Genomic DNA, 26,632 nt, shown 5'->3' on the forward strand with positions numbered 1-26,632 from the left:
TCCTGTCTCCTCCGCTCCTCCCATGAGCAAAGTCCTAGGACCAACCCTCAGAAGAAACTGCAGGACTGAACCAGCCCCATCTGCCTGAGCGTTGGAAGTGCCTCTCCTGGGCTCCAACTGCAACTTCTTGCTTCTTCCCGACCAGAGAGGGTCTCACTCGGAAGAAAAATTTTATTTTTTATTTTTTTTTAAATCTTTTTATTATTTTTTTTTAATTTTTTTATTGCTTAAAGTATTACAAAGGATATTACATATGTGTCCTTTTTTTCCCCGCCCTTGACAATCCCCTGGCCTCCCCTACCCCCCAGGGTCTTATGTCCAAAGAATCCAGGGGTTCTCGCCCTACCATCCCCTCAAAACGCAGGATCCCCTCCGCACTATTACGCCATCGCCCTTAAAACCCACTAGCACAGTTCCGCTGCCTCCCCCTCTGGACTGTCTCCCGCATCTCTGTCCTGTCTGTCCCTCCCTCCATCCTCTCTTCAGGAGCCACGCCTTTTCTGCCTGCTGTGCGCTCTGCAGCCAGGACCCCTGGGCGCTCTTGTTGCTGCAGCCAGTGGCCCATGGGATGGGGGCTGCGATTCCCACCCTCCCTCCATGCAGCAGCTCCCCCGGCAGCGAGCCAGGGGTCCCTCAGCCACACAGGCAGCAATCACACCTACAGACCCTCCGTGATGGGTAAGAAAAGCATGGCAGGAAGGGAAGAGATGATGCCATGAGCGCCCCCACCCACACCCCACACCCCACACCCCAGCACAAAGTGACATGACTAGGACAGACGGGACGCTCCCATGGCCACTACCCTGTTTGCCATGAGCGATGCTTGTTAACTTAATTAGCACGTCCATATGCGCAAACTTGCACCATAAACTAACCCACTGGTAACATGAATGTAAACCTTAACTCAGACTCTACATCAGTGGTTTTCAACCTTCCTAATGCCGCGACCCTTTAATACAGTTCCTCATGTTGTGGTGACCCCCAATTTCATTGTTACAAATTGAACATAATTAAAGCATAGTGATTAATCACAAAAACAATATGTATTTATATATGTGTTTTCCGATGGTCTTAGGCGACCCCTGTGAAAGGGTCGTTCGACCCCCAAAGGGGTCTAAACCCACAGGTTGAGAACCGCTGCTTAAAGGAAAGCCCTCAGCAGGGTCCCCTCCAACCACAACGCAGTCTGTAGTCAGACCCTAACCGGGACATGTGGGAGCTTTATCCAGAGCAAGGCCGGCACGAGGGCCCACACCCGGCCCTGCAGAGCAGGAGCTGATAGGGAAGCAACCCTTTTCTTTCAGGACACCCTGGAGACATGCTCCCGGGAGGCAGAGTTCAAGAGCATCCTCTTTGCTCTCTGTTACTTCCACGCGGTGGTGGCGGAGAGGCGAAAGTTCGGGCCGCAGGGATGGAATCGCTCCTACCCCTTCAACACTGGGGACCTCACCATCTCTGTGCATGTGCTCTACAACTTCCTGGAGGCCAACGCAAAGGTACAGATTCCGGCCAGCTGCGGGGAGGGCAGGAGGTGCACCCCGCGAGGAGTGAGGGAGTGCGAGCTTAACCATGGGCCACCCCCAGGACCAGCGCGAGGCTGAGAAACCAAACCGGGGCTCATGCCTGGTGCGAGTCAGTCCCGGGAGTGTCTGTTCCAGGGCCTGGACCACCCGTGTGCTCACAGCTTTGCAGGGAACTGTAACTGTAGGGGAGCAAGAAGAGGCCCCACACTCACCTGATACAAATTCCCAAAGATGCAGAATTCTCCCTCTCACCAAAGCTGAAGAAGAAGCCAAATTCTTCTTACACCTTGTCTCCTCCATTCTCTGTCTGACATTCCTATTTCAAAGAAAACGTACACCAACAATCCATGCTCTTCCATTTAAGGGAATGTTCACACCAGCGAGGCTCTTCTGGTTCAGGGACCAAATCGAGCATCGACAAGGCCTTCTCCTTCCTGGTGGGAAGGAACCAGGCCCAGATGCCCTGAGCCATCCCTCGGCCTTCAGCTCCGGAACCCTGGAGGCCCGCCCCCCACAACTCCATCTTCAGTTGTTGCACTTGGACAAGGCTTTCCCCAGAAGCGGGTGGGGACAGGCTTCTTCCTTAACTTCAACAGCAGTGAACTTGCCTGCTACAGTTCATTCACTTTGGCCTTTCAAAGGAGAGAGTTAATTAATATGCTAATTAATGGCAGGAAATTAGAAAAGTATCCTGGTCCTTATTTTCTTCCATTTGACATTGCCTATTGAATGACTGTGAAAGAGGGATGGTATATATGTGAGGGGGTTGGCACCTTACCTCTGCTCACCCGTCGGTGTAATATTTCAAGCATTTAATGAGCTCCCACACGTACCTGACTCCTGGGCACCGGGGTATGCAGGTGAATAAAACACTGCTCCTAATCTCAAGGCACATCCCGCCTTGTGGCTCCTGCTCTGCCCACCCGAGGCCGGCCCCATGCCTGTGCAAAGACCGTTCTCTCTTCCCCTTGTCTCTCAGGTCCCCTATGATGACTTGCGTTACCTCTTCGGAGAGATCATGTATGGAGGCCATATCACCGATGACTGGGACAGGAGACTCTGCAGGACGTATCTGGAGGAATTCATTAAACCGGAAATGCTTGAAGGAGAGCTGACTCTGGCCCCAGGGTTCCCACTGCCAGGCAACATGGACTACAATGGTTACCATGAGGTGAGGCTGGCTCTCTCCCCACGACACCGTAATGTCACCCACACGGCGGGACCTGGGTCTTCCTTCGGTGCTGCCCTGCGTGGCTGAGGGACGCTCACAGCGCCAGGAAAGAATGGCTTCAAGAGCCCAGCTTATGCCAAGTGTGGTGGTCAGCCCCACGCTGGCCCTGTTCAAGTTGAGAGCTATAAGATTTCTAGCCTCAAATTCATGATCCAGTTGAGCCCTTGGAGATCTTTCTATTCTTGATATTTGGTTCAATGATTCTATTTGTTGCTCTTTTCTACAAATAACATCTGGGGCATTCATTTGATTGTTTTCATTCAGGATATTGGCAAAGCCATTAGGAGCAAAATTTCAGGTAAGAACTAGGCTAACTTTTGCTAAGGTTTATAGTAGTGATTCCAAATCTCTTCAAAGGGACATGATCTTGGAGGAGATCACTCACCGCTCCTACTCTTTGTTGGTTGCTAGGAACACAGATATATATATATATACCAGGAAAAACATTCAAACGAAGCTTTTTTATACTATTAGTTTGGGTTTTTGTTTTACTATTACTACAGCTATTTTTAAGGTGCTCATCTTTGCCTCTATTTAGCCTGCCATGGAAAATATATGAAAAGATCATATTTTTAAAAAACTATTTTTATTGCTTATCTATTGAAGGTGCTTAAAAGAACTTTGAATACCAAACTTAAGGGGAATACTGGTCATAAAAACATTAACAACAAGCTTTTATTTTTTTTTAATTCATAAAATTTAAGAAGGTTAGTCATAAAAGTCATTTGATCCAGGGGGAAAAAATGGACCTCTGAGAAGAAATTAAAAACAATAAGATTCTAAAAATAAGAGGATTTTTTTAACTCTTGATCAAGTCTTCAAGGCTTTAGCCAAGAAAATTGTACAAGAGCGTCCCCTAGTGTCTATGGAACAATTTGACAAGAGGCTGAAGTAGGTGATGGGCAGCAGTAACATGGTTTGCACACCTCCTCCAATAGATGAGGCAGATTTTTCCTTTTCTTCTTCCCTCCCTGTAACCTGCCAATTAATAGATGGTTATAGAGAACCTACCAAGAAGTCCAGGCATGTGCTGGCTGCTGGAAGAAATATAAAAATAAGCACACACATTTGCCTCTAAGGAATATTTTACTTAGACTAGACCTTACTAACACCAAGAAATCATTAAAGTCAAATTAGGAGCTAAACTTGAGAGGTAGTTTCTCACTGTAATAGGAAGAATTGTACTCAGAGATTATTCGGAAAACTTGAGCCTTAAAAACTGAGGGAGCTGGCCAGTGTTGCTCAGTGGTTAAGCATTGATCTATGAACCAGGAGGACACGGTTCGATTCCCAGTCAGGGCACATGCCCAGGTTGCGGGCTCGATCCCCAGTAGGGGGCATGCAGGAGTTAGCCAATCAGTGATTCTCTTTCATCATTGATGTTTCTTTCTCTCTCTTTCCTTCTCCCTTCCTCTGTGAAATCAATAAAAATATTTTGGAGGGGAGAAAAGCTGAGGGAGATTTTTTAGGGATGGCAGACTGGCCACCCTAACCGACCATAACCCACCCTAACTGACCATAACCCACCCTAACTGAGCACTGAGATGTGCTATTTGGGTGTCACACTTTTAAATTTTTAAATGCAAATACTTTCCTTTTTTTAATATATTTTTATTGATTTCAGAGAGGAAGGGAGAGGGATAGAGAGATAGAAACATCAATGATGAGAGAAAAAAATCATTGATCAGCTGCCTCCTGCATGCCTCACACTGGGGATCGAGCCGACAACCCGGGCATGTGCCCTGACCAGGAATCGAACCGTGACCTCCTGGTTCATAGGTCGATGCTCAACCACTGAGCCACACTGGCTGGGCTAAATTCTAATACTTTTTGCCAGAGGCAGGAACTCTCAAGTTCGCAGCAAAGCTCACCTAGTCGTGCATCCCAACCCACACAGGGATTTTGCCTGTGTTGTCCTGTGTTGTGTGTAGGTTTGTCTTCTCTGATTTAGCTAAACAGGGGGGAGGGAAAAAGTAATTCAAGGGCAAGAGGTCTGAGGTCCTAGAAGAGCTTGAGAAAAATACCGGGTAGGGTTTAGTATTTCTACATGACTCCGAGGAGCCCTCCCTGTGTGTGGAAGGACAGGCGTGTCAGGGAGCAGTGGGAGGGGGTGGGATTGGAGCTGCATAAAACCCTCTAAACTTCTCTCTTTTTTTTTTTAAATATATTTTTATTGATTTTTTACAGAGAGGAAGGGAGAGAGATAGAGAGTCAGAAACATCGATGAGAGAGAAACATCGACCAGCTGCCTCCTGCACACCCCCCACTGGGGATGTGCCCGCAACCAAGGTACATGCCCTTGACCGGAATCGAACCCGGGACCCTTCAGTCTGCAGGCCGACACTCTATCCACTGAGCCAAACCGGTCCTGGCAGCCTCTAAACTTCTCGAACAAGAGAATGACCTCGTGAATGGGGAGGTCTGAAAACTGGCCCAGCAGAGCGGTGTGGGGGGAGGCAGGCCAGGGTGTGCACTGCTCCGTGGGGGGCAGCTGACAGCCAGTGTGGTGACCAGTGTCACCGGCAGGGCCGAAGGGACCACTGACTGCGCCGTGGAGCCTGGAGCGCGGAGCGGGGATGGGAGATGTCTTGGTTGTTTGTGAGCGACCTGCCCTTGACTTGCAGTACATTGATGCCGAGCTGCCCCCCGAGTCACCCTATCTCTACGGCCTCCACCCCAATGCGGAGATCGGCTTCCTGACCCAGACCTCAGAGAAGCTCTTTCGCACGGTGCTGGAGCTGCAGCCGCGGGACAGCCACGTCGGGGACGGAGCGGCGGCCACGAGGGAAGAGAAGGTATGTGGAGGGGGTGCCGAGGTCACTCTGGGAGCTGAGGACTGCACACGGGGATGGCCAGTTGGCCGTACACAGCACAGGGATTTGCACCCTGGCAACTTGATGCAGGTGAGCAGACTTGCAGCTGCCCTAAATCAATCCACCATTTGATGGCACAATGTAATTGGAGAATAAAAGGAAGAGAAGAGATTTACATTACCCAGAATCTAAACCATGTAGAATGGAAAACATTCCCAGCTCTAAAAATGAAAAAAGCTGGGGCGATATAAGTAATAGAATATTCTCCAAGTAAAATTCAAAGAAGCTTCCAGTTTCTTATAATTTCCTTATCCCCTTCTTCCAACTAATTCAAGGAAGTGTGTGTGTGTGTGTGTGTGTGTGTGTGTGTGTGTGTGTGTCTTTCAGAAATGGATGAACTATGATCACTGCCAAACTAGGAAAACCTATTAGCACCACAGATACCAGGAAGTGGGCAACTTTTGCTATTATACAGAGTTCTTACATATGAGAAAAGAAGGAAAGAGAAGAGAGGAGGGGGAAGGAGGACACAAAATAAATTCATAATCATTGGCCATAATAATACAAGTGGCCAATAAAAATATTCTCAATGTCACTATAACTAAATGAACTTAAGTGAAATATCATTTTTCACCTAATGGCAAAAAAAAATTTAATGTGATACTATGCAGTGAAGAGGGCCTAGGACAGTGATGGCAAACCTATGACACGCGTGTCAGAGGTGACATGTGAACTCATTTTTTTGGTTGATTTTTCTTTGTTAAATGGCATTTAAATATATAAAATAAATATCAAAAATATAAGTCTTTGTTTTACTATGGTTGCAAATATCAAAAAATTTCTATATGTGACATGGCACCAGAGTTAAGTTAGGGTTTTTCAAAATGCTGACACGCCGAGCTCAAAAGGTTCGCCATCACTGGCCTAGGACAACAGGCACTCTTGTTTCTGCTGGTGGAGGTTTAAATTATAGAACAATCTGACCATAGCTACTAAAATTTAAAATCTTCATATTTTTACTCATAATTTTATGTGTAGGAATTCAACCATCAGTGGGAACACTCAAAAGTGCACAGATTTTATGATATATTTCTATTTATTTATTACTTATTTATTGCTTATAGTAGTAGAAATAATAAACAGACCAAACATGCAATAGGGAGTAACATAATAAACTATGGTCTGCCGCACCAGTGAAATAAGCTATACTGTTTAAAAAAAAAAAAAAAAAAAAAAAAAAAACAAGGCAAATCCATATGGAACATGTCCAAATTTATTACAAGGTGGGAAAAGCTGTGTATAGTGTGATTCCATTGGTGATAAAAGAAAGAAAGAAGAAAGAAAGAAAGAAAGAAAGAAAGAAAGAAAGAAAGAAAGAAAGAAAGGAAGAAAGAAAGGAAGGAAGGAGAGGGGAAGGGAGGGGACGGGAGGGAGGGAGTTATATGCGTTGAAGGATGCCTAGAGGAATTAGAAACCCAAACATTAGCAGTTAGTGGGTTCCCCCCCCCTTTGAGGAAATAGGCAAAATTGTGGGAGGATTTTGCTTCTAATATCATATGGGTCTGTAATGTTTAGACCCTTATGGTAAGCATTTATTACCTTCCCCAAAAGAAAAAACGGCAGAGGTGTTTGTGTAAGTAAAGTAGACCACATCCCTTGGAGCCCACGCCTCCCATCTGCAGGGCTTCTCTGAGCAGAAGACCGGCTTGTGGATGTCCCTAACAGTCCTCCCGGCCTCGGCCCGTCTCCACGCGCTCCGCGGGATCAGTGACAGAATAGAACTCTGTTTCCCGCATTCAATGTATTTTGGAACAATGCCTCCAGACTATCTTTTCATCTCTTTGTGAATAACGTCTGAATGGCAGCTCACTGTTATAGGACTGTTTCTTCAAATTCTGCTCCAGAGACAGAAATATGATATAATTTCAGCCATTTGTCTTCTAGCCCAGCAGCAGCTTTCAGGTACCATTAAAATTCCATTCCAGTTGCTGCTGTGACAGCACCAGAGACCCATTTGTGACAGGGTGATGAGCTGTACTTCCCTTTTTCTAACATCAGCTCTTTTCCTAGAGAATGTATTCTATGTTAACAATACAAGGCAACGCGAATATTAATAATCCTTTACATTTATATGGATTTTTTTATAGCTTTCAGATGCTGCCACATTCATCAACTCATTTTATTTGATCTCTGCATCAGCCCCGGGAGTTAGGGGAGAGGGGACAGGTGGATAAAAACGCTCTTAGAAATTTTTATAGATTCAGAAAATTGAGACCTAAATGACTTGCTAAAATTCACATAGGTAATGCATAACAGGACCGTATTCACTCAGTTGGGGTCCTTTGGTGGCAAGCAACAGAGACCAATTTAGCTGAAATAGGCAAGAAATAGCTCACCGTATCAAAGGAATCCTGGGCCCAACTGCTGTAGCTCAGTGGTTGAGCATCAGCCTATGAACCAGGAGGTCAGGGTTCGATTCCCAGTCAGGACACATGCCCAGGTTGTGGGCTTGATCCCCAGTAGAGGGTATGCAGGAGGCAGCTGGTCAATGATTCTCTCTCATCATTAATGTTTCTATCTCTCTCTCCTTCTTCCTTCCTCTCTGAAATCAATATATATATTGATTTAAATATATATATGTATATATATATATTTAAAGTAATCCTGAGAAAGAAGTCAAGTGGATTGTCCTCTCGGGCACTTCCACCCTGGCAGTGACTCCAGCCACTTTTTGCCCCTGGATCCTAGTCTTGAGTTTCAAATTTTCATGTTCCTGGAAAAAAAATATCTGATTGGCCTACTTGGGCCATGGAAGGGCTGGGCCCCAGGACTGTACCCCAAAACAAGAAGGAAGAGGTAATTTCATGAACAAGATAGGGACCAGTTAAGAAGATGGGGAGAGAGATGATGAAGAGACGAAAACCTTAGACTGCCACTACTTGCCTCTGAGGGCCCTGAAGGCTGCTCACTCCCTCCTTCTCTGCTGGCCACAGGTCTTATGTCTGCACTGGTTTCACTTTTCTTTCTCTGCTGACAGACCTCCTGGGCTTCCTCATTACTTCAAAATGGCAGGCTCAGCCTCCAAACGCTTACCCCCAAATAAGTCAGTATCTCGGTACCTCAACTCCAATTTCCAGGAGAGAGGCCCTGCTGTTCTCGCTCCCCTGGTCTAATTAGCTGACAGGTTGTGTGACAAAAGGCACCTTGGGGTGGGGAGGAGGTTTGCATGATAGATGGGGGTGCTTCTTCCAGGCCCCGAGGACAGATACCACAGTGCAGCCTCCTGGAAACTCAGAATGGAATACACATACCAGCTTCGTGTGGCCCAAATGCCTTTCCGGTTTGATTCTCACAGCTGTTTCAGATCTGGGTTTCTCCAGCTCTCAGCTCTTGGAAAAGCATCTGTGTTCATCTTTTCAGCTGGTTGCTTAAGTCACAGCTTATGGCAACGCCATCCGTGGTTGGTCCTCAACCCCTGACCTCGTTGACCTAAGCAAGCAGGCCAGAGGAGGGCCAGGGATGGATAATTGTCACCTTTAGTGCCTTAATACTGGACAGCGAGTCCTTCCGGAGAATTAGACCCCCTTTCTAACCCTGTGTTTCCTGTGTGGGCAGGTCAAGGCCCTTCTGGAAGAAATACTGGAGCGGGTGACGGACGAGTTTAACATCCCAGAGCTGATGGCCAGGGTGGAGGAGCGCACCCCCTACATCGTGGTTGCCTTGCAGGAGTGTGAGCGGATGAACACACTCACCAGGGAGGTCCGGCGCTCGCTGAGGGAGCTGCACCTCGGCCTGAAGGTGCGTGAGAACTTGGGTGGGAAGGGCGTTGCCAGCTGGGCCGCCTTGAGGAGAAAGTGGGACCGGGGATCCTGAGAGCTGGAGACCAGTTCTCCTGCAGCATTTCCAAATGCCTAAGAGGGTGTCACCCCAGAAACCGGAGTCTGCTCATGTTGCAGGGCGGGTAAGATACAAGGCCCAGAAGCCTGACGCTGTGGTGAGGTTAGAATGAGCTATGACTGGCTGGTCGGGTAGGTGAGCTGCCCAGGAGACTACACTCTGAATGACCAAACGAGACAGAAGTCTTCACACCTGAGTGTCTTCTACTGCCATAGGTAACATCGCTTTCCCGTGAGGCATAAAGGTGGATTGCCTCTGAGTTTCCAGGAGGCTGCACTGCGGTTTCTGTCCTCGGGTCCTAAAAGTACGGTTCTAGACGGGCATCAACTCCCAACTCTTCCATGTCCTCACTCTGTGGCCTTAACGTGACTTAAACCTCGCTGTGTCTCAGTTTCTTCATCTGTAAAACAGGGATGATTTCATAGAGCTTTGGAATAATTAAGTAAATTCATTTACATAGAGTGTTGAGAACATTGTGGTAAGTACCCATAGATATTAGCAGGAAGTCTTATCACCCCATGAGGGGGATGGAAAGAATTTTAATCTTTTACAACCTTGAGGTGGTTCTAAGATCCAAAGATCTGAAAGAGCCAAGGTTGCACAAGCTGAGGTTTCTGCGATCGGTGAAAGAGCCTCCTATTTCTACAAGCGTTTATGTAAACAAGGTTACTTTTTGCACCATAAGCAATGATGTCAAATGCGGAGCACAGAGCCTAATAGGTAGGCATTGTTATAACCATTCACCTGTAAACATGTAAGTGGGGAGGGCCTGCTGCCTTTTAGGAGCGGCGGAAGGGGACTTGTCAGTTTAGTAAAAGAATTGTGACCCCACACAGAGGGAAAGTGAGAGCCCACTTTTGTAGCCAACAATGAAATCTCAGCCCAGCCCTGGACGTCGGGCTGTGGTGTGCTGCTGCCTTCCAGGCCGATGGTCACGTGTGCACAGGGGAACCAGACAGGAGTTTCTTCCCAATGTGGTCACATAGAAACTACCTAATAAACTGCAAAATCTAGGTTAGTGGGTTTTTAAAAATCTGTTCATTTCCCTTCTGCCCCCAATATGGATGGAGGGAAATAAGGAGAAAGGTGAGATGGGAAGGGATGTTGAAAGCTGACAATGCTTCATAATGTTTCCAAATTAGGCTCCAGCTTGTAATGAAATGAAATACAAAACTTTGTAGAACAATCTCAAGTGTAAATAAGGACTCTGCCTGTCACACGGTGCAGCTCCATTACTGTGGCAGGCAGGTATACATTAGTAATTATCTTGAGTAGATTTGTTGCAACCTTAGCCTATTGGATCCATGCAATTTGGTGCCGTCTGTTTACCCATTCGACTTCCAATTCATTCACTCATTTTTCTGCCAAGAGCTTTCCCTGAGGTTTGGTGTCAGAATTGCAGAGCGTGCCTGGGAAAAGGCGAGGGAGGCAGGGAGGTTTCTCTTTATTCCAGTCTAGGCAAGCGGGGCTGATCCATGAGCTCTTTGCCCTCCATGCTAGAGGGGCGCCTTCTGATGGATGAAGAAGTGAGAAACCACTCAGCTCCAAGATTCTCACCCGAACGCTGGTGGGAAACCATGATCGGCCTTGCTGACCAGCTTACCTGGCGGGGGGTGGGGAGGAAATTCTCACTTCTTTCCTTTCCTCTCTTTCTCTTCAACAGTCACTTTAAAGTTCTAGGAGGGTTTTAGGTGGAGCACAGGAGGACATGGGACAACTTACGCTACCTGGCACAGTAAACAGGCAAACCCAAATGCTCTGCCCAGGCTGGGCACCAAGTTAGAAAACATCTAACTTTTTTAATCATTAAATCAACACTCTTAGCGTTTATGATAAAGAAATTCTTACTTGTAATCATTCACAGTTGGCTGGATGGGAAACCATAATGCTACCCAAAATGTGTTAGCTGAACTGAGAGGCCCGGATAACTGTGAGAACTCAAAGCACACAGCTTGTGGGGAAGGCAGGGTGGTCACCCGGGGGTGGTCAGCTGGTCACAACCATGTTTCCACAGAGAGGAATTCCCTCGGGAATTCACCACCGTCAGAAATCTGGCGCTCAGCCTTACACAGTGAAGAACCAGGTCCTGCAAGTGTATCAGAGCTGACTGGTCAAAGGCCCTGACTCCCACTAACCAAATGCACAAAAGCCTGATGTACAAAACTCCCAAAGGCCAAGGCCAATTCATTCTTCACAATAACAACTAGTTATACATTTCAAAGGGTCATGCAGTGGTGAAAATTCTCTGCCTGTGTAAGAAAATTACATGAGACTCCAAATTCTTAAACCTGCCCCGTACACTGCAGTAGCTGCTAATGACAGGTTAGCACCTGAAACATGGCTAGTCCCAATCAGATGTGTCATAAGCGTAAATGAAATGCCAGATTTCAAAGATTTTTAAATGTAAAATACCTCATTAATAGTTTTATATTGATCACATATTGAAATATTTGACATTTTAGATATATTGAATTAAATAAAATACATTGCAAAAATTAAGTTCATCTGTTTTTTGTTTTTTTACTTTTCTAAATGTGACTACCAGAAAATGTAAAAGTGCCTACACAGCTCTCATTTGCAGCTTGCATTGTATTGCATTTTTGGGAAGTGCTGTCGTAGGCGGAGCCATGGCCAGCCTAGAATCTGGGCGGGGCTGAGAACTTTTTTTTTTAATTATTCAAATGTCTGATGGCATCAGACTTTTCCCCCTATGCTTCAGAGGCTGATTACCCCTTCTGCTTGACAAAATTGGTTTCTAAGTATGTGAAAGATGTTGAAACTGAAAGGCCAGCTTGCAGACTTGGAGAGTTACTCTGGCTACTTACTCTGATCCACTGCGTGTTACAGGGCAGGTCTGAGAGGGGTGCCTGGCTGTGGCCCTTTAATGACTGACAGATACCACCCACCAGGCAGCTGCCAGCCCAAATGCCTTCTGTCTTCTGGCCACACTCCATCAGAACCTCAGGTGGATGGGCTGCGGTCACCCTCCTCCTGGAAGCCAGCCAGGAAGGGGTAGAACCCATATCATTCCCACCTTCCTCACCGCTCATGTTTTATACAAAAGAAAACTGATTGCAAAGACCATCTTCATACAGGAAAAAGCAGGCAGGAGCTCACCCTCAGAACAGGGGCAGCCGGCAGCCCCTGGAGAAGGAAGCGCGTGGGTGCTGATGTCCCCGGGGACGGATGCTGGCTGCGCGCATGCAAGCCCAGAGCACCAGCCACTTCAGACACTGCAGCAGTGCCCTTTCCAGACAGATGGTCTTGGCCCTCCAGAGGTTGGAGTCCTGGACTGGAGGCTACGAATCTGAGCTTTTAACAAGCTCAGTGACTTAAAGCAATGAAGGCCTACCAGAAAAATAAGATTTTTATTCTATATATCAAAGAAAGTTTATGAGAGCACTTATCGATAAAATAGATGAATACAATGGTTAAGGTCACAGCCAGGTAGCCCTCATATCCACCATCACGTACCCCCAACCCCTAGTTCCCCCAGATTTCCCCGCAATGCTGACATGTAGCAAGCAAGTCACAGGACCCTGAAATGGGTCATTTTCTTAAAAGAAGGATTCACTGTTTCTCCGTAGGTTTTCTTTTCGTTGCCTGTTGACCTGTGAATAAGTGCAGATGTTCATTGGCCTTACGTGGGATCCAGGCTGGAGGAGTCTAGGGAACTGGGCTTGAGCAGACTAAGCAGGCTTGCCTGGGCTGGTGGGCCTGAGTCTAAGAAGGGCCTCACTACCCAGAGTTTGGCCACAGAAACTTCCCGTCTGCCAACTCCAACCTCCACCACTCTGGCAGCATCTTAATAAGCAATTTTTTTCTGAATACCTTTCAGGAAATGCTGTCCTAGAGGCTGTAGATCTATTCTTCTCCTAAGAGGGACACAGTTCCACTTAGTGAATAGAGGGCAGCGTTCTCTTGTTTCTTCTCACCCTTCCTCTGAAGACAAAGCATTCCTACCTCCGCTCAAGGTCATGGGAATATCCGAGATCAGAAACGGAAATACCAGGCCAATGATTTCTTCTTTCCCTAACTCCTTCCTGCTTCACTCTCCAACTGACAAAACCTAAACCACAGCACTTCCCTAAGGCTCCCTCATTCGCACCTTCAATTAGTGAATGCAAAATCTCTGTCACAATAAATTATAATCATAAGCAGATGTGAGAAATTCTTAAGAAAACCAAGTTACATGTCTTATGTTCCTCTGTTATCAAAATGATTTCAGATTTCTGAAGGGTGTTAAAATGTAAGCATTGCCTATTTTTTACTGTCAGGTTTTATTTTTAGAGCATTTTTAGATTTACAGCAAAATTGTGCAGAAGGTACAGAGAGTTCCATGTCGCTCTGCCCCCTCCATGCACAGCTCTTCCCACTGTCAACTTCCCCCACAGAGTGGTCCAGCTGTTACCACTGATGAACCTACTTTGATTCATCACAGTGACCCAAGCAAGGACCATAGCTTACATTAGGGTCCACTCTTTTTTTTTTTTTTTTTTACTGATTTCAGAAAAGTGAGAGAGAATCATTGATGAGAGGGAATCATTGATCAGCTGCCTCCTGCATGCCCCCCATTCGGGATTGAGCCCACAACCCGGGCATGTGCCCTTGACCGGAATCGATCCCTGACCTCCTGGTTCATAGGTCACTGCTCAACCACTGAGCCACGCCAGCCGGGTAGGGTCCACTCTTGATGCTGTACATTCTGTGGATTTGGAGAAGTGTGTAATGACATGTATCCACCATTATAGTGTCTTAGAGACTAGTTTCACTGCCCTAAAAATCTTCTCTCCTGCATATATTTTAACCTTAACCACATCATTCCTTATCACAACAGAAGTCGGAGAAGTAGGTGCTCATGTGACATCACTGTTGTCAGGGTGGCACTTGGCTGTAGGAGGCATGGTAACCCAGAGTAAGGAGTGGACTCAGCCAGGGAGATACTCGGAAACACAGGACTTCACTGTACAAGCAAATGACAGTGGCCGGCAGACCCAGTCCCGTCTGAGTCTCTCTCTCATAGCCCTCAGAAGAGGCGCCAAAGGACAGGACATCTTCACCACTCTGTTTCCAGTACTGCTGACCCAGTCTGTCAGTCATGTTATGGGATGACTCCAGGATGGGGGACATTTACTCCGGTCTACTCACATGGCAGACAATACTCACATGTATGATACATTTCCATAGACACACCCAAATTGAACAAAACCCCAGAGCTTTGTATAATCATGTAAGTAAAATGGCCAATAAAAAATTCTTAATTTTTTAATTTTAAAAAGGAAAATAAATATGGCCCATGTATTTTTTTTGTCTCTTGGACTTTAATTTTGTAATGAGTCTTAATTTGTCTGCATATCTTCTTAACTACTGTTTGGCAAGCAAGTTTGTGTGAGAGTATGCCCCCCAAAAAACATGTTTTATTAAAATTGCAACAAGTAGAGCCCTGGCCAGGTAGCTCAGTTGGTTAAAGCATTTTTCTGATACACCAAGGTTGCAAGTCAATCCCCAGTCAGGGCATATACAAGAATCAACCAATGAAAGCATAACTAAGTGGAGCAACAAATCGATGTTTCTCTCTCTCTCCCTTCCTCTCTCTCTATATATAAAAATCAATACATTTTTTTAAAGACTTAAATATAGCCCTAGCCAGTTTTGCTCAGTGGATAGAGTGTCGGCCTGTGGACTGAAGGGTGCCAAGTTCGATTCTGGTCAAGGGCAAATGTCCAGGTTGTGGGCTCGATCCCCAGTGTGGGGCATACAAGAGGCAGCCAATCAATGATTCTCTCATCATTGATATTTCTATCTCCCTCTTTCTCTCTTTTCCTCTCTGAAATGTAGCTAATGTGACTAAGGAAGGAATATTTAATTTTATCATTTTAATTCACTTGCAGTTAAGTAGCTACATAGGGCTAGTAGTCATTGGATCGGACACAGTAGGCCTAAGGCAGTGGTTGGCAAACTGCGGCTCAGCAAACCGCAGCTCGCGAGCCACATGCGGCTCTTTGGCCCCTTGAGCGTGGCTCTTCCACAAAATACCGGCTCTTCCACAAAATACCAACTTCTGCACATGGGCCATGAAGTTTCAATTGCACTGTACGTGTGCTCCCACACGTGGTATTTTGTGGAAGAGCCACACTCAAGGGGCCAAAGAGCCGCATGTGGCTCGTGAGCCACGGTTTGCCGACCACGGATAAGGCATCTGTATTGCATGCAATGTAAGGCCCAAAACAATGGGTAGGGACTTGCCTACCAGCTATGTCCTCTAGGGAGGATGTCAGATAGTTTTCCCAGAAAAAGAGTCCCTCATCCTGCCCAAAGGTGGACTGAAGCCCCTCCCCACTAAATGGTTTGAGCTCTTAAAGGCCATTGTTTTGGTCCATTGCAAATACTTCTACCATGGACCGCCCTTCTGGTTCTCTTCTCTGGGGTGTATTAGTCAGGTCAGGCTGCAATAACAAAATACCACAACCTGGGGGTGCTTAAGCAACAGGCACTTATTTTCTCACAGTCCTCAAGGTTTACACATGGCCACTTTCTCTCTCCTCTTCATATGGCCAGGGGAGAGGGAGGGAGGAATATGAGAGAGAGATTAATCTTCTTTTTCTTATAAGGCCACCAATCCTATTGGACTAGTTCAGTGTTTGGCAAATTGCGGCTCGCAAGCCACATGCGGCTCTTTGGCCCCTTGAGTGTGGCCACGAAGTTTCAATTGCACTGTACATGCATGCCCGCACGTGGTATTTTGTGGAAGAGCCACACTCAAGGGGCCGCAGTTTGCCGACCACTGGACTAGGTCCACCTTTAAGACCTCATTTAACATTAATTACCTCCTAAAGGCCCATCTCCAATACAGTCACATTGTGGGTTAGGGCTTCAATATACAAATTTGGTGGATACAATTCAGCCCATAGCAGAGGGTTCTCTCACCTGTCAACTCTGAGGGTTGGAGCTGCCTCCCATAGACAAGTTGCTGCATTAGCCTGACTGATGTGGACCCACTGGTTCCCCCAGCCACCAACCCACACCCCTTCCGTGCTTCTCCGGCTTCGTGGCGCACCAATGCATTACGTGAGCAGCTTTGCCTTGCTTGTGATCACTTTCACGCACCTGATTCTATTCTCTTTCATGAATGAGTGAAGTGAAGCGGCATCAAGGCTACTGGGTAGTGGGACTGTGTCCTGTTTATGGGCATCACCCATCATGTCTGTTAGAAAAGGAGTGTTGAGAACCACTGATTCGGGCCTCCCAGCCCTCCTGCCTCCCTAGACGACACTGTGCACAGCCACTGCCCTCTCTGTGTGATGCAGCCCCCAGCGCTGCCAAGACATGCGTGCCACAGCCCTCCCCTAGCCCCTTTGCCTAGCTATGGCTTTTCCCATCTTAGAAACACACCTGTACATGTACCTTGTTTATAAGCCTTCCTCTGACGTGTGCCACCTGATCGTGTTCACGGTACTCGTCTACACTTATAGATCCAGCAGTGCTCCTGGATCCATCAACACTCAACCGCATCTCTTAGAAACTGCTCTTAAGTCATCACTCAAGCCTTTCCACAGATATAAACCCTGCTTCCTCAGTTAGACTATCAGCTCAGCAAGTAAGGATTCTTCTCACTGTTACACATTTCTGGGAGAAAAGCATTAGGATAGCCCTCGCTGTGTGGCTGTGTGTCTAAGAGCAAAGGGGATGTGAGGGGGAGTAAGGGAGCTCAGCTGCTCAGCTGCACCCATTCACTCCTCAGTAGGTGTCGTTCTGTTGAAAGTAATTTGCGTGTTCACCACTGCAAATACCGTGTGGCCTGGGAAGAAGTCAGTGTGCTTGCCTTTATAAATCAGGGATTTAGAAAATCACACAGACGCACATTCATCAGTCCATTAAAGGTCCTTGGCTTGACGACTTTAAGTTTTTTAATGATTCCTTTTCCACACTGAGAGTTCCTTTTTGGCCCAAACAGAGACGGACCCTGGTTACAAAAGGAAATTTTTGTAACTGTGATAGTAACCTCTGTGAAGTATTGAATTGATGCTTAAAAGTGACTTGTCTGGTTTTCTTTTTATGGCCGACAAACCAGATTTACCTTAACTAGAAACCAGACAATATGTGAAAAACGACAGGTACCCCAGGACTGTGGTACTTGGGAAAAGGGAAATAAGCCCAGGCGATGGGTCCGTGGTTGAGCATCGACCTATGAACTAGGAGGCATGATTCGATTTCCGATCAGGGCACATGCCGAGGTTGTGGGCTCAATCCCGTGTGGGGTGTGCAGGAGGCAGCCAATCAATGATTCTCTCTCATCATTGATGTTTCTATGTCTCTCTCCCTCTCCCTTCCTCTTTAAAAAAAAAAGAATAAAAGGAAACAAGAAAGGTTTCCCCTCATTGAATGAGCCCCTCATTGCATAAACTTACTGTGTGGAGGAAGCCTCAGGAAAAAGTCCCAAATTCTGCTGAACTAAGGAAGCAAGTGAGTTCCTGGGGCCAAGGTCCAGTTGCAGAGTAGAACACCCAAGGCAGGGACTGCACAGAGCTCCAGAGATCTGCAGACGCACCCCGAGACTGGGCTGGCTACTGCTCTGCACATGAGTGAGAAAAAAACTCCCAAAGCTGGGAAAGACCACCAGAAAGGAGCAGTGCAAACAATTATCAGAACTCACACAAAGCGGAGAACAGACTGCGTTCCCACTAGCAGAGTAGAAAAGACTCACACAACAGGAGGTCTGAGGGAGAAGCCTCAGTATTGGACCTAGACTAAAAGCCAGTCTAGACCCTCCCTGCTTCCCACTAACACAAAGCTGAAATGCAGGCTTCTGACCAATCCTTTAGAGTGAGTTAACTACAAGCAAAAAATAAATTCCAGCCGAAATCGGTTTGGCTCAGTAGATAGAGCGTCGGCCTGCGGACTCAAGGGTCCCAGGTTCGATTCCGGTCAAGGGCATGTACCTGGGTTGCGGGCACATCCCCAGTAGGAGATGTGCAGGAGGCAATGGAGCCAGAAATGGCAGGGATGATGGAATTAGTAGACAAGGATGTTGAGACAACTATTATGAGTTTGCTCTATATGTTCAAGAAGATAGAAGACAATAAGGCCATGATGAAATGGCAAACAAAGATATAAAAAAAGACACAGTGAAATATATGGAGATGAAAAATATATTATCTGAAATGAAAAAAAATACTTTGGAGAATTAACAATTATGTAGTGCAGAAGAAAATTCAGTAAGTGAAAATAGAGTAATGAAACTATCCAAATGAGGGGAAAAGAAAAAAAAAAGAGCTCCTCTGGGGTGAAATGACTGCTTAAGTTTGGAAGCTCAAGAAAGTCCCAAGAAGATAGAAGACAATAAGGCCATGATGAAATGGCAAACAAAGATATTAAAAAAGACACAGTGAAATATATGGAGATGAAAAATATATTATCTGAAATGAAAAAAAATACTTTGGAGAATTAACAATTAATTATGTAGTGCAGAAGGAAAAATTGGTAAGTGAAAATAGAGTAATGAAACTATCCAAATGAGGGGAAAAGGAAAAAAAAAAAGAGCTCCTCTGGGGTGAAATAACTGCTTACGTTTGGAAGCTCAAGAAAGTCCCAATGCAGGACTCCGGCCACATCTCCCTGCCTGGCTTCCCTTCCCAGCCTCTCCTCAGGCACCTCAAGTCTGTGCCTCTTTCCCTGCGCCAAAGAAGCCTGGGACTCATCTCTGCTTCTACAGTCTACTCAGAATGTGACTGTAAATGCACACAACTCTAAAGGAAGATTAAAAGTGGGTCTCAAGCCCTGGCTGGATTGGCTCAGTGGATAGAGCATTGGCCTGAGAACTGAAGGGTCCCAGATTCTATTCCAGTCAAGGGCACATGCCCAGGTTGCAGGCTCGATCCCCAGCATGGGCCATGCAGGAGGCAGCCAATCGATGATTCTCTTTCATCATTATGTTTCTATCTCTCTCTGCCTCTCCCTCTCCCTTCCTCTCTGAAATCAATAAAAACATATTTGGGGGAAAAAATGTGGGTCTCAAAATGGTAAAAGTCCAGAGTCAACAGTTTCAGATCAGTTCCAAAGAAGGCAAACCACTGTTTACTGCTGATGAAAGTGAAGTTGTGGTTGGTGCTGATAGACATCGAGTAACTGGGCCTGAAGGGGCTCTTTTTGAACTTTCAGTGGAAACACCTCTCGTTAGAGCTGACCCATTTCAGGAGTTGAGATTAGAATCTCCCACACGAAGTCTAAGCATGGATGCCCCAAAGGTGTTCATATGAAAGCTCATGCTGGGAAAATCAAGGCCCTTTCTCAAATGGACATCCTTTTTCATAGTAATGATGGGATGCTTGTGCTTGAAACTGAAACTGTATGTTTACCCAAGTTGGTTCAGGGAACTCAGGGTCCTGCTGGCAGCTCACAAAGACTCTGTGAAATTTGTGTGTGTCCAGATGGGAAGCTTTACCTGTCTGTGGCTGGCGCAAGTACCACATGATATGAAAACAGTCACATCTGTCCCTAAACCACCCACATCTTCCATGGAGAATCTGCCTTGTTTCAGTGAACTTTAGAGATCTTAAGCCTTCACACTTAGAGCAACTTGACACCCTGGAAAACTGAGGTGGCAGATGGAAGTAGGACACACTTTCAAAAGGAACTCAAAAAGGAAACTGTGCCAATGAAAGGGTTCAGATGAATGGTGTGTGGGTGGTAGATGCCAAAGCCAAAGAAATAACAAAAGAATGTGTTCATTCTACTAGATTGATTTTCATCAGGACCTTGTGAATTTTCTTTTCCTTTCTTGTACATGTCAGTCTACAAGGAAATAGTGAATTGCTGTGTGGAATTAATTTATGATGTTCAAGTGTGGATATCTAATTCCCCCAAAAGTAGCATTGGTCAATACTAAGATGCCCCAAAGTTCTATGATATGTTTTCATTATATCACTCAAACCTGTGAGTACTCTCTTAATCTTAATGCAAAGTATGTAAAGTTTCACAAGAAAATATATTTTAAATGGACTTTAAGGTTGATCTGATTTTCAATATGTAGTCAAATAAATAAATTATACAAAATTAATCATGATTTCTTTATAGTCAATGAGCAAAAATCAACCTATATCCCCCCCCCAAAAAAAAGACTAAACATAAGTGTATGGAGCATCAATGACCTGTGCAATCATCAATCATAGGTATAATTAGAGTCCTAGGAGGAAAGGGTTGGAGCAGGGGAAGGTAAACAGAAAAAAATTAATTTGAAGAATTGAGGACCACATTTCTGCAAATTTGATGAAAACTATAAACCCATAGGCACAAGTCCCACACAATAAGTCTAATGAAAACTAGGTGAAGATACCTCAATAAAGTTTCTTAAACCCAATGGTAAAGAAAAATCTTAAAAGCAACCAGAGGTAAAAATAGAAAATATATACAAAGGAGAAAAAAAATGACAGCAAATGTTTTGTGGGAACCTATGCAAGCAGAAGACAGTGGAGAGGTATTATTAAAGTACTAAAAGAAAGTACCAAAAATATTCAGAAAGGTCACAGGATACAAGATAAGCACACAAAAAAAATTAATAATATTTCTATATACAAGCAATGAAAACATGGACACCAAAATTTAAACCATTTTAACCACTCAAAAATTAAAATACTTGCATGTAAATCTAACAAATACAGGACTTGTATACTCAAAATTACAAAACACGTAAAAGAAATTAAAGAATATATAAATAAATAGAGGGCCATATACTATTCATGGACTGGAACATAACACAGTAAAGATGTCATTTCTACTCAAATGGATATACAGGTTTAATGCAATTTCTATCAAAATCGCAGCAAGAACCTTTTGTAGATACAGAAGAGATTATTTTAAAATTTATGTATAAAAACAAAGAACTAGAAGAGTGAAAACAATTTTGAAAAAGAATAAGGTGGGGGAAAAGTAGTTTACCTAATTTCAAGACTTATTACAGTATATAGATAGGATAATTAAGACTGTGTGGTACTGGGTAGAAGGATAGATACCCAAAACAGAATAAAAAGCTGGGAGGGGCTATTATTCTGCCTACTACACATACTATGGAATACTACTCCGAAATAAAAAGGAATGAACTATTTTTTTAAAAATATATATTTTATTGACTTTCCACAGAGAGGAAGGGAGAGAGACAGAGAGCCAGAAACATCAATGAGAGAGAAACATCGATCAGCTGCCTCCTGCACACCTCCCACTGGGGATGTGCGCGCAACCAAGGCACATGCCCCCGACCAGAATCGAACCCGGGACCCCTCAGTCCACAGGCCAACGCTCCATCCACTGAGTGAAACCGGCCTTGGCAAGAATGAACTATTTGATATTTGCAAAAACGTGGACAAATTTTTAGAGAATTAAGCTGAGTAAAAAAAGGCAATCCCAAAAGGTTTCAAACTCTATGATTCCAATTACATAGTATTCCTGAAGTGACAAACTCACAGAAATGGAAACTAGGACAGTGGTCACTAGGGGTTATAGAAAGGATGTGACAGGAGAAAATCGGATGTGACTATACAACGAATCCTTGTGTGCCCGCCATGTTCCGCGCCACCCCCTGGTGGTCAGCACACGTCATAGCGAGCGATGGAACTCCCACTCTCCCAGTCGAATTCCCAAGGGGACACTGTGCATATTAGCCTTTTATATATATAGATGTGCATCTGCAATTATCTCAAAATAAAAGGTTTAATTTAAATAAAAAGCAGAGGGAATAATTTCCAACAAATGTTATGAGGCCAAAATTAACTTGATACCAAAGACATTATGAGAAAAGAGAATGAGAGATGAGCATTCTTCATACACACACAAAGCTGAAGCCTGAGGATCTGTATTCCCCCAAATCAAGATTTCCTTCAGAAATCAAACTATTAGCCCTAACCGGTTTGGCTCAGTGGATAGAGCATCGGCCTGCGGACTGAAGGGTCCCAGGTTTGATTCCAGTCAAGGGCATGTACCTTGGTTGCAGGCACATCCCCAGTAGGGGGAGTGCAGAAGGCAGCTGATCGATGTTTGTCTCTCATTGATGTTTCTAACTCTCTATCCCTCTCCCTTCCTCTCTGTAAAAAAATCAATAAAATATATTAAAAATAAAAAAGAAATCAAACTATTAGGCGACTTTAAGGAACCCTCTTCCAATGGCTAAATGAAATTCGTAAAGAAAGTTTTTCAGTGAAAACCATCTGTAAATTAAACTGTGTAACCTTATGTTTCTAAGCTGCATGCGAAGGCTGGCGAAGAGTCGAGTTTGTTTTGGATGGGGTTGAATCGACATGGAACCCTCAGGTGGTTTGAGGTCTGCAGTGGGCAGGTCCACTACCACCAGTAGGTAGGCGTAGACTGATGTAACTGGAGCAGGGAGAGTTTTAAAGGACCAGCCTTGGATGAGACAAACTTTGCAAATAAAGTACTAGATGGGACAGTCATTGCGTCGCCCACCCCTGGAGTCTTCTCCTGTCTTTCTGAGGGCCATGAGCCAGAAATCCACAAGGCTGGCTGTTTGCAGGGACTTGCTGCTCCCTCACTTTCTCCTCCCATTCTTTGTTTTCAGGGGGAGCTGACCATGACCAGCGACATGGAGAACTTAGAGAACAACCTGTACCTAGACACCGTGCCAGAGTCCTGGGCCAGACGAGCCTACCCTTCCACGGCAGGCCTGGCCGTCTGGTTTTTGGACCTCCTCAGCCGAATCAAGGAGTTGGAGGCTTGGGTAGGCGACTTTGCAATGCCATCCACGGTGTGGCTGACAGGCTTCTTCAACCCCCAGTCCTTCCTGACCGCCATAATGCAGTCCATGGCCCGCAAGAATGAGTGGCCACTAGACCAGATGGCCCTGCAATGTGACGTGACGAAGAAGAATAGAGAGGATTTCAGAAGCCCTCCTCGGGAAGGAGCCTATGTCCATGGCCTCTTCATGGAAGGTGCTCGCTGGGATGCACAGGTAAATCCTGGGAGGAGCCATGGGACACCCTCTATGGGCTGGTTAAATACACACTGCCTCCCATAAAGTGTGCTTACTAAAAGGGATATTCCTGAATCTTCTGACCTAGATAATCTTTCCTTGAGGTTGACAAGCCATTTGAGGCAACCAGGGATGGTGCAGAGAGCACAGGCTTGGCAGAGGGAGGGGAGTGGGTAAAAGCAACAGCTCTGATCCCTATTCTATGGATGAAGATGGAGCATAGCTTCCTCTGCTCAAAAGTCAAAATGCTCTAGAGGGTGGATGAGGTCACATCAGAAACTAGAACAGGATATAGCCAAAGGCTTACAATCGAAAGCATTTGCTGACACCTGTGTCTTACTCATCTTTACCCCAGCACCTAGCATGACATCTGGCAAATAGTTACATTCAATATGCTTATGAAATGAATGAATCAAAAAATAAAACTCAGGTAGACTCAAAGGGATTAATTTGTATATGAAAAATTTCAGCTTTTGGAACTCTCCTTGCAAAAGTGATTTAGGCCAGAAAGCAGCATCAGAGGCATCCCACTGCAGGTTGCTGAAAGAATCTGTGAGGGGAAGGCATAGAGGCAGCCAGCCCTTCCCAGTCTCATCTCCTGGATCTTCTGCAGGAGCTCTGGGTCTGATCTAACATGGCTTTCCTCACATTCTTGTCCTCAGGCTGGGGTCATTACAGAGGCCAAGCTCAAGGATCTGACACCCCCGATGCCTGTGATGTTCATCAAGGCCATTCCTGCAGACAAGCAAGATTGCCGCAGTGTCTATGCTTGTCCTGTATACAAGACATGTCAGCGGGGACCCACCTACATATGGACTTTCAACCTGAAGACCAAGGAGAACCCATCCAAGTGGGTTCTAGCTGGAGTAGCTTTGCTTCTCCAGATTTAGCTTCCTTTGGAGCCACTGAGAAAACAAGGCTGGGCTGGCGACTGCCCAGAGGGACAGGTGGCTGAGGGTGATCACAGACACATAAAGACAAGAAATCATAAGCACTCACAATTCTGTACAATTCTTTTAGCCTTGTGCTCTGTTAAGGAATGTTTTCTTCATTTGATTACTTATAGGAATAAAGAGATAGGCTCGACTCTTCTGGGCTAGGCTTAGCTCTCTTAAGAAGAGCCGAGCGTAGCCAAAAAAGCCGAACTAACCCCACAGAGCTGAGCCTGAGAAGTGCCTTAAAGGGATGGTGAGCTGGAAGAGTGTGGACCTAGGAGCTAGGGGAGAGGCATTTCCTAACACTGAACCTTCCCTAATAAAGTGATTTATTCTCCAACTGTATCTGGTCCAGGCTTTGAGTTGCAGGGTTATAAATGATCCTTAAGAGCTGAAGAGAAAAAAGCCACAAGCACGAGCCCTGACGCTGTTGCAGGCACCTACGCTCCGCACTCTGGTTCCCAGCTGCTCCACAGAGGAGCACCATTGGCATCACCCGTAAATCAGTCTGCTTGTTAACAAGCTGCCCAGGTGCGTCGTATGCACACTAGGGTTTAAGAAGCATTACTCTGGACCAGGAGCCAACACACATTTTCTGTAAAGGATCATGGTAAATAATTTAGGCTTTGCAGGGCATATAGTTTGGTTGCAACTACTCAATTCTGCCACTGTAGCCCCAAAGCAGTCATAGACAATACAGAAATAAATGGGTTTGGCACAGTCCAACAAGGTTTTCTTTACAAAAGCCGACAGTGGGCCATACTTTGCTGATCACTACTCTAGAGAATATTCCACACATACATTCACACATATTCAATACATTTTATCTAACACCTACTGTTATGGGTGGGGCCTCCAAATGTTATGGGTTCACTTCAGCGAGATAGACCACCGACTCAGAATTTAAATTTAAGAGCCTTTATTAAGCTGGCCAGCTGACCACAGTTACAGCACCCTGCCAAAGCAGAGGCTGAACTGCAGCCCAGACTACAGGAGTTACATTTTATTATTAAATTTTGTGGAGGCCCAGAGAAAAATGTGTCTTTCAAATTCTGGCCCCCCCAATATGGAGGAAACTCTCTTTATTAATACTTTTTCCAGTCCTTTGTCTCCCAAATTTGGAATGAGACTTCCGGGCCTTCCGAGAAAGAAGGCCTGCGTGCTGGGAAGGGGCCATGAGACCATATCTCAAGGCCTGGCCTGATGTCAGTACCTTCCTATCTGTGTGTTTTAGGAACAGACAGCACAGCATGACCCATCTGGCCGAAGCGCCAGATATGCAGCCCAGCACACCTACCATTTGCTAAGAACACACTGTGAATAATAGGCTGTTTCCTGTATCTCTATCATCCATCAGATTATCAGGAGGGAACCAAGAAGAAACCCTTCACTTAAAGCTGTTTAACCTAGAAGTTTCCGAGAATTTACTCTGTGGAATGAATGCGTTTTCACTGGGAGCTCAAGGAGTTCCACAGTTTTAGTGTTTTAAAGAACTCCATGGCTAGGCTTCTTTGGTAAGAAGAATCGAGGAGGGCCCAGTAACCCTTTCAGGATCTCTGCTCCCACATATCGTGCAGAGACTTTTCTGGATTGAGCAGGCATCAGAGTCCCGTGGGAGGGCTTGTTAACAAAGAGATTGCTGGGCCCATCCTTTAGAACAGGGGTGGGCAAACTTTTTGACTCAAGGGCCACAATGGGTTCTTAAACTGGACCGGAGGGCCGGAACAAAAGCATGGATGGAGTGTTTGTGTGAACTAATATAAATTCAAAGTAAACATCATTACATAAAAGGGTACGGTCTTTTTTTTTTTTTTTGGTTTTATTCATTTCAAAGGGACCGGATCCGGTCCGCGGGCCGTAGTTTGCCCACGGCTGCTTTAGAATTTATGGTTCAGTAAGTCTAACAACTTGCCAAAGCAGCTGGTCTGGGAACCACACTTTGAGAACTCCTGATCTAAAACATAAAAAGCCAGCCCTGGCCAGTGTGGCTCAGTTGGCTGAGTGTCAGCCCATGCACTGAAAGGTAGCTGGTTAGATTCCCAGCCAGGGCACATGCCCAGGTTGGGGTTTTGGTTTGGACCTGGGTGCATGTGGGAGGCAACCGATGTTTCTCTCCCTCCCTCTCTCTAAAATCAATAAAAGCATTTAAGTATTTTTTTAAAGCATAAAATCCCACAATCCTACAAATCTGCAGAATCTCATGCCTATTCCATCCTGATTTTCCTGCTTTCTGCCCTGTGGTTCCTGCATCACCTAAA

The 26,632-nt window shown here is 45.5% G+C and overlaps 1 protein-coding gene across 1 annotated transcript in view; it reads left to right on the top strand.

Moving 5' to 3' along the window:
- The window catches only part of LOC102438052 (dynein heavy chain 9, axonemal-like), a 63,972-nt gene extending 39,582 nt beyond the window's left edge, over window positions 1–24,390 (top strand). Inside the window, exons 9-14 of the mRNA XM_023743861.1 lie at window positions 1,305–1,496; window positions 2,503–2,694; window positions 5,379–5,549; window positions 9,183–9,365; window positions 23,029–23,418; window positions 24,102–24,390. Coding sequence (XP_023599629.1) covers window positions 1,305–1,496; window positions 2,503–2,694; window positions 5,379–5,549; window positions 9,183–9,365; window positions 23,029–23,418; window positions 24,102–24,329 — 1,356 coding nt within the window. The 3' untranslated portion in view covers window positions 24,330–24,390. The remainder of the gene's footprint in view (window positions 1–1,304; window positions 1,497–2,502; window positions 2,695–5,378; window positions 5,550–9,182; window positions 9,366–23,028; window positions 23,419–24,101) is intronic.
- The last annotated feature ends 2,242 nt before the right edge of the window (window positions 24,391–26,632 follow it).

Source organism: Myotis lucifugus, unplaced genomic scaffold, assembly GCF_000147115.1.
Source record: "Myotis lucifugus unplaced genomic scaffold, Myoluc2.0 scaffold_416, whole genome shotgun sequence".
Lineage (NCBI taxonomy): Eukaryota > Metazoa > Chordata > Mammalia > Chiroptera > Vespertilionidae > Myotis > Myotis lucifugus.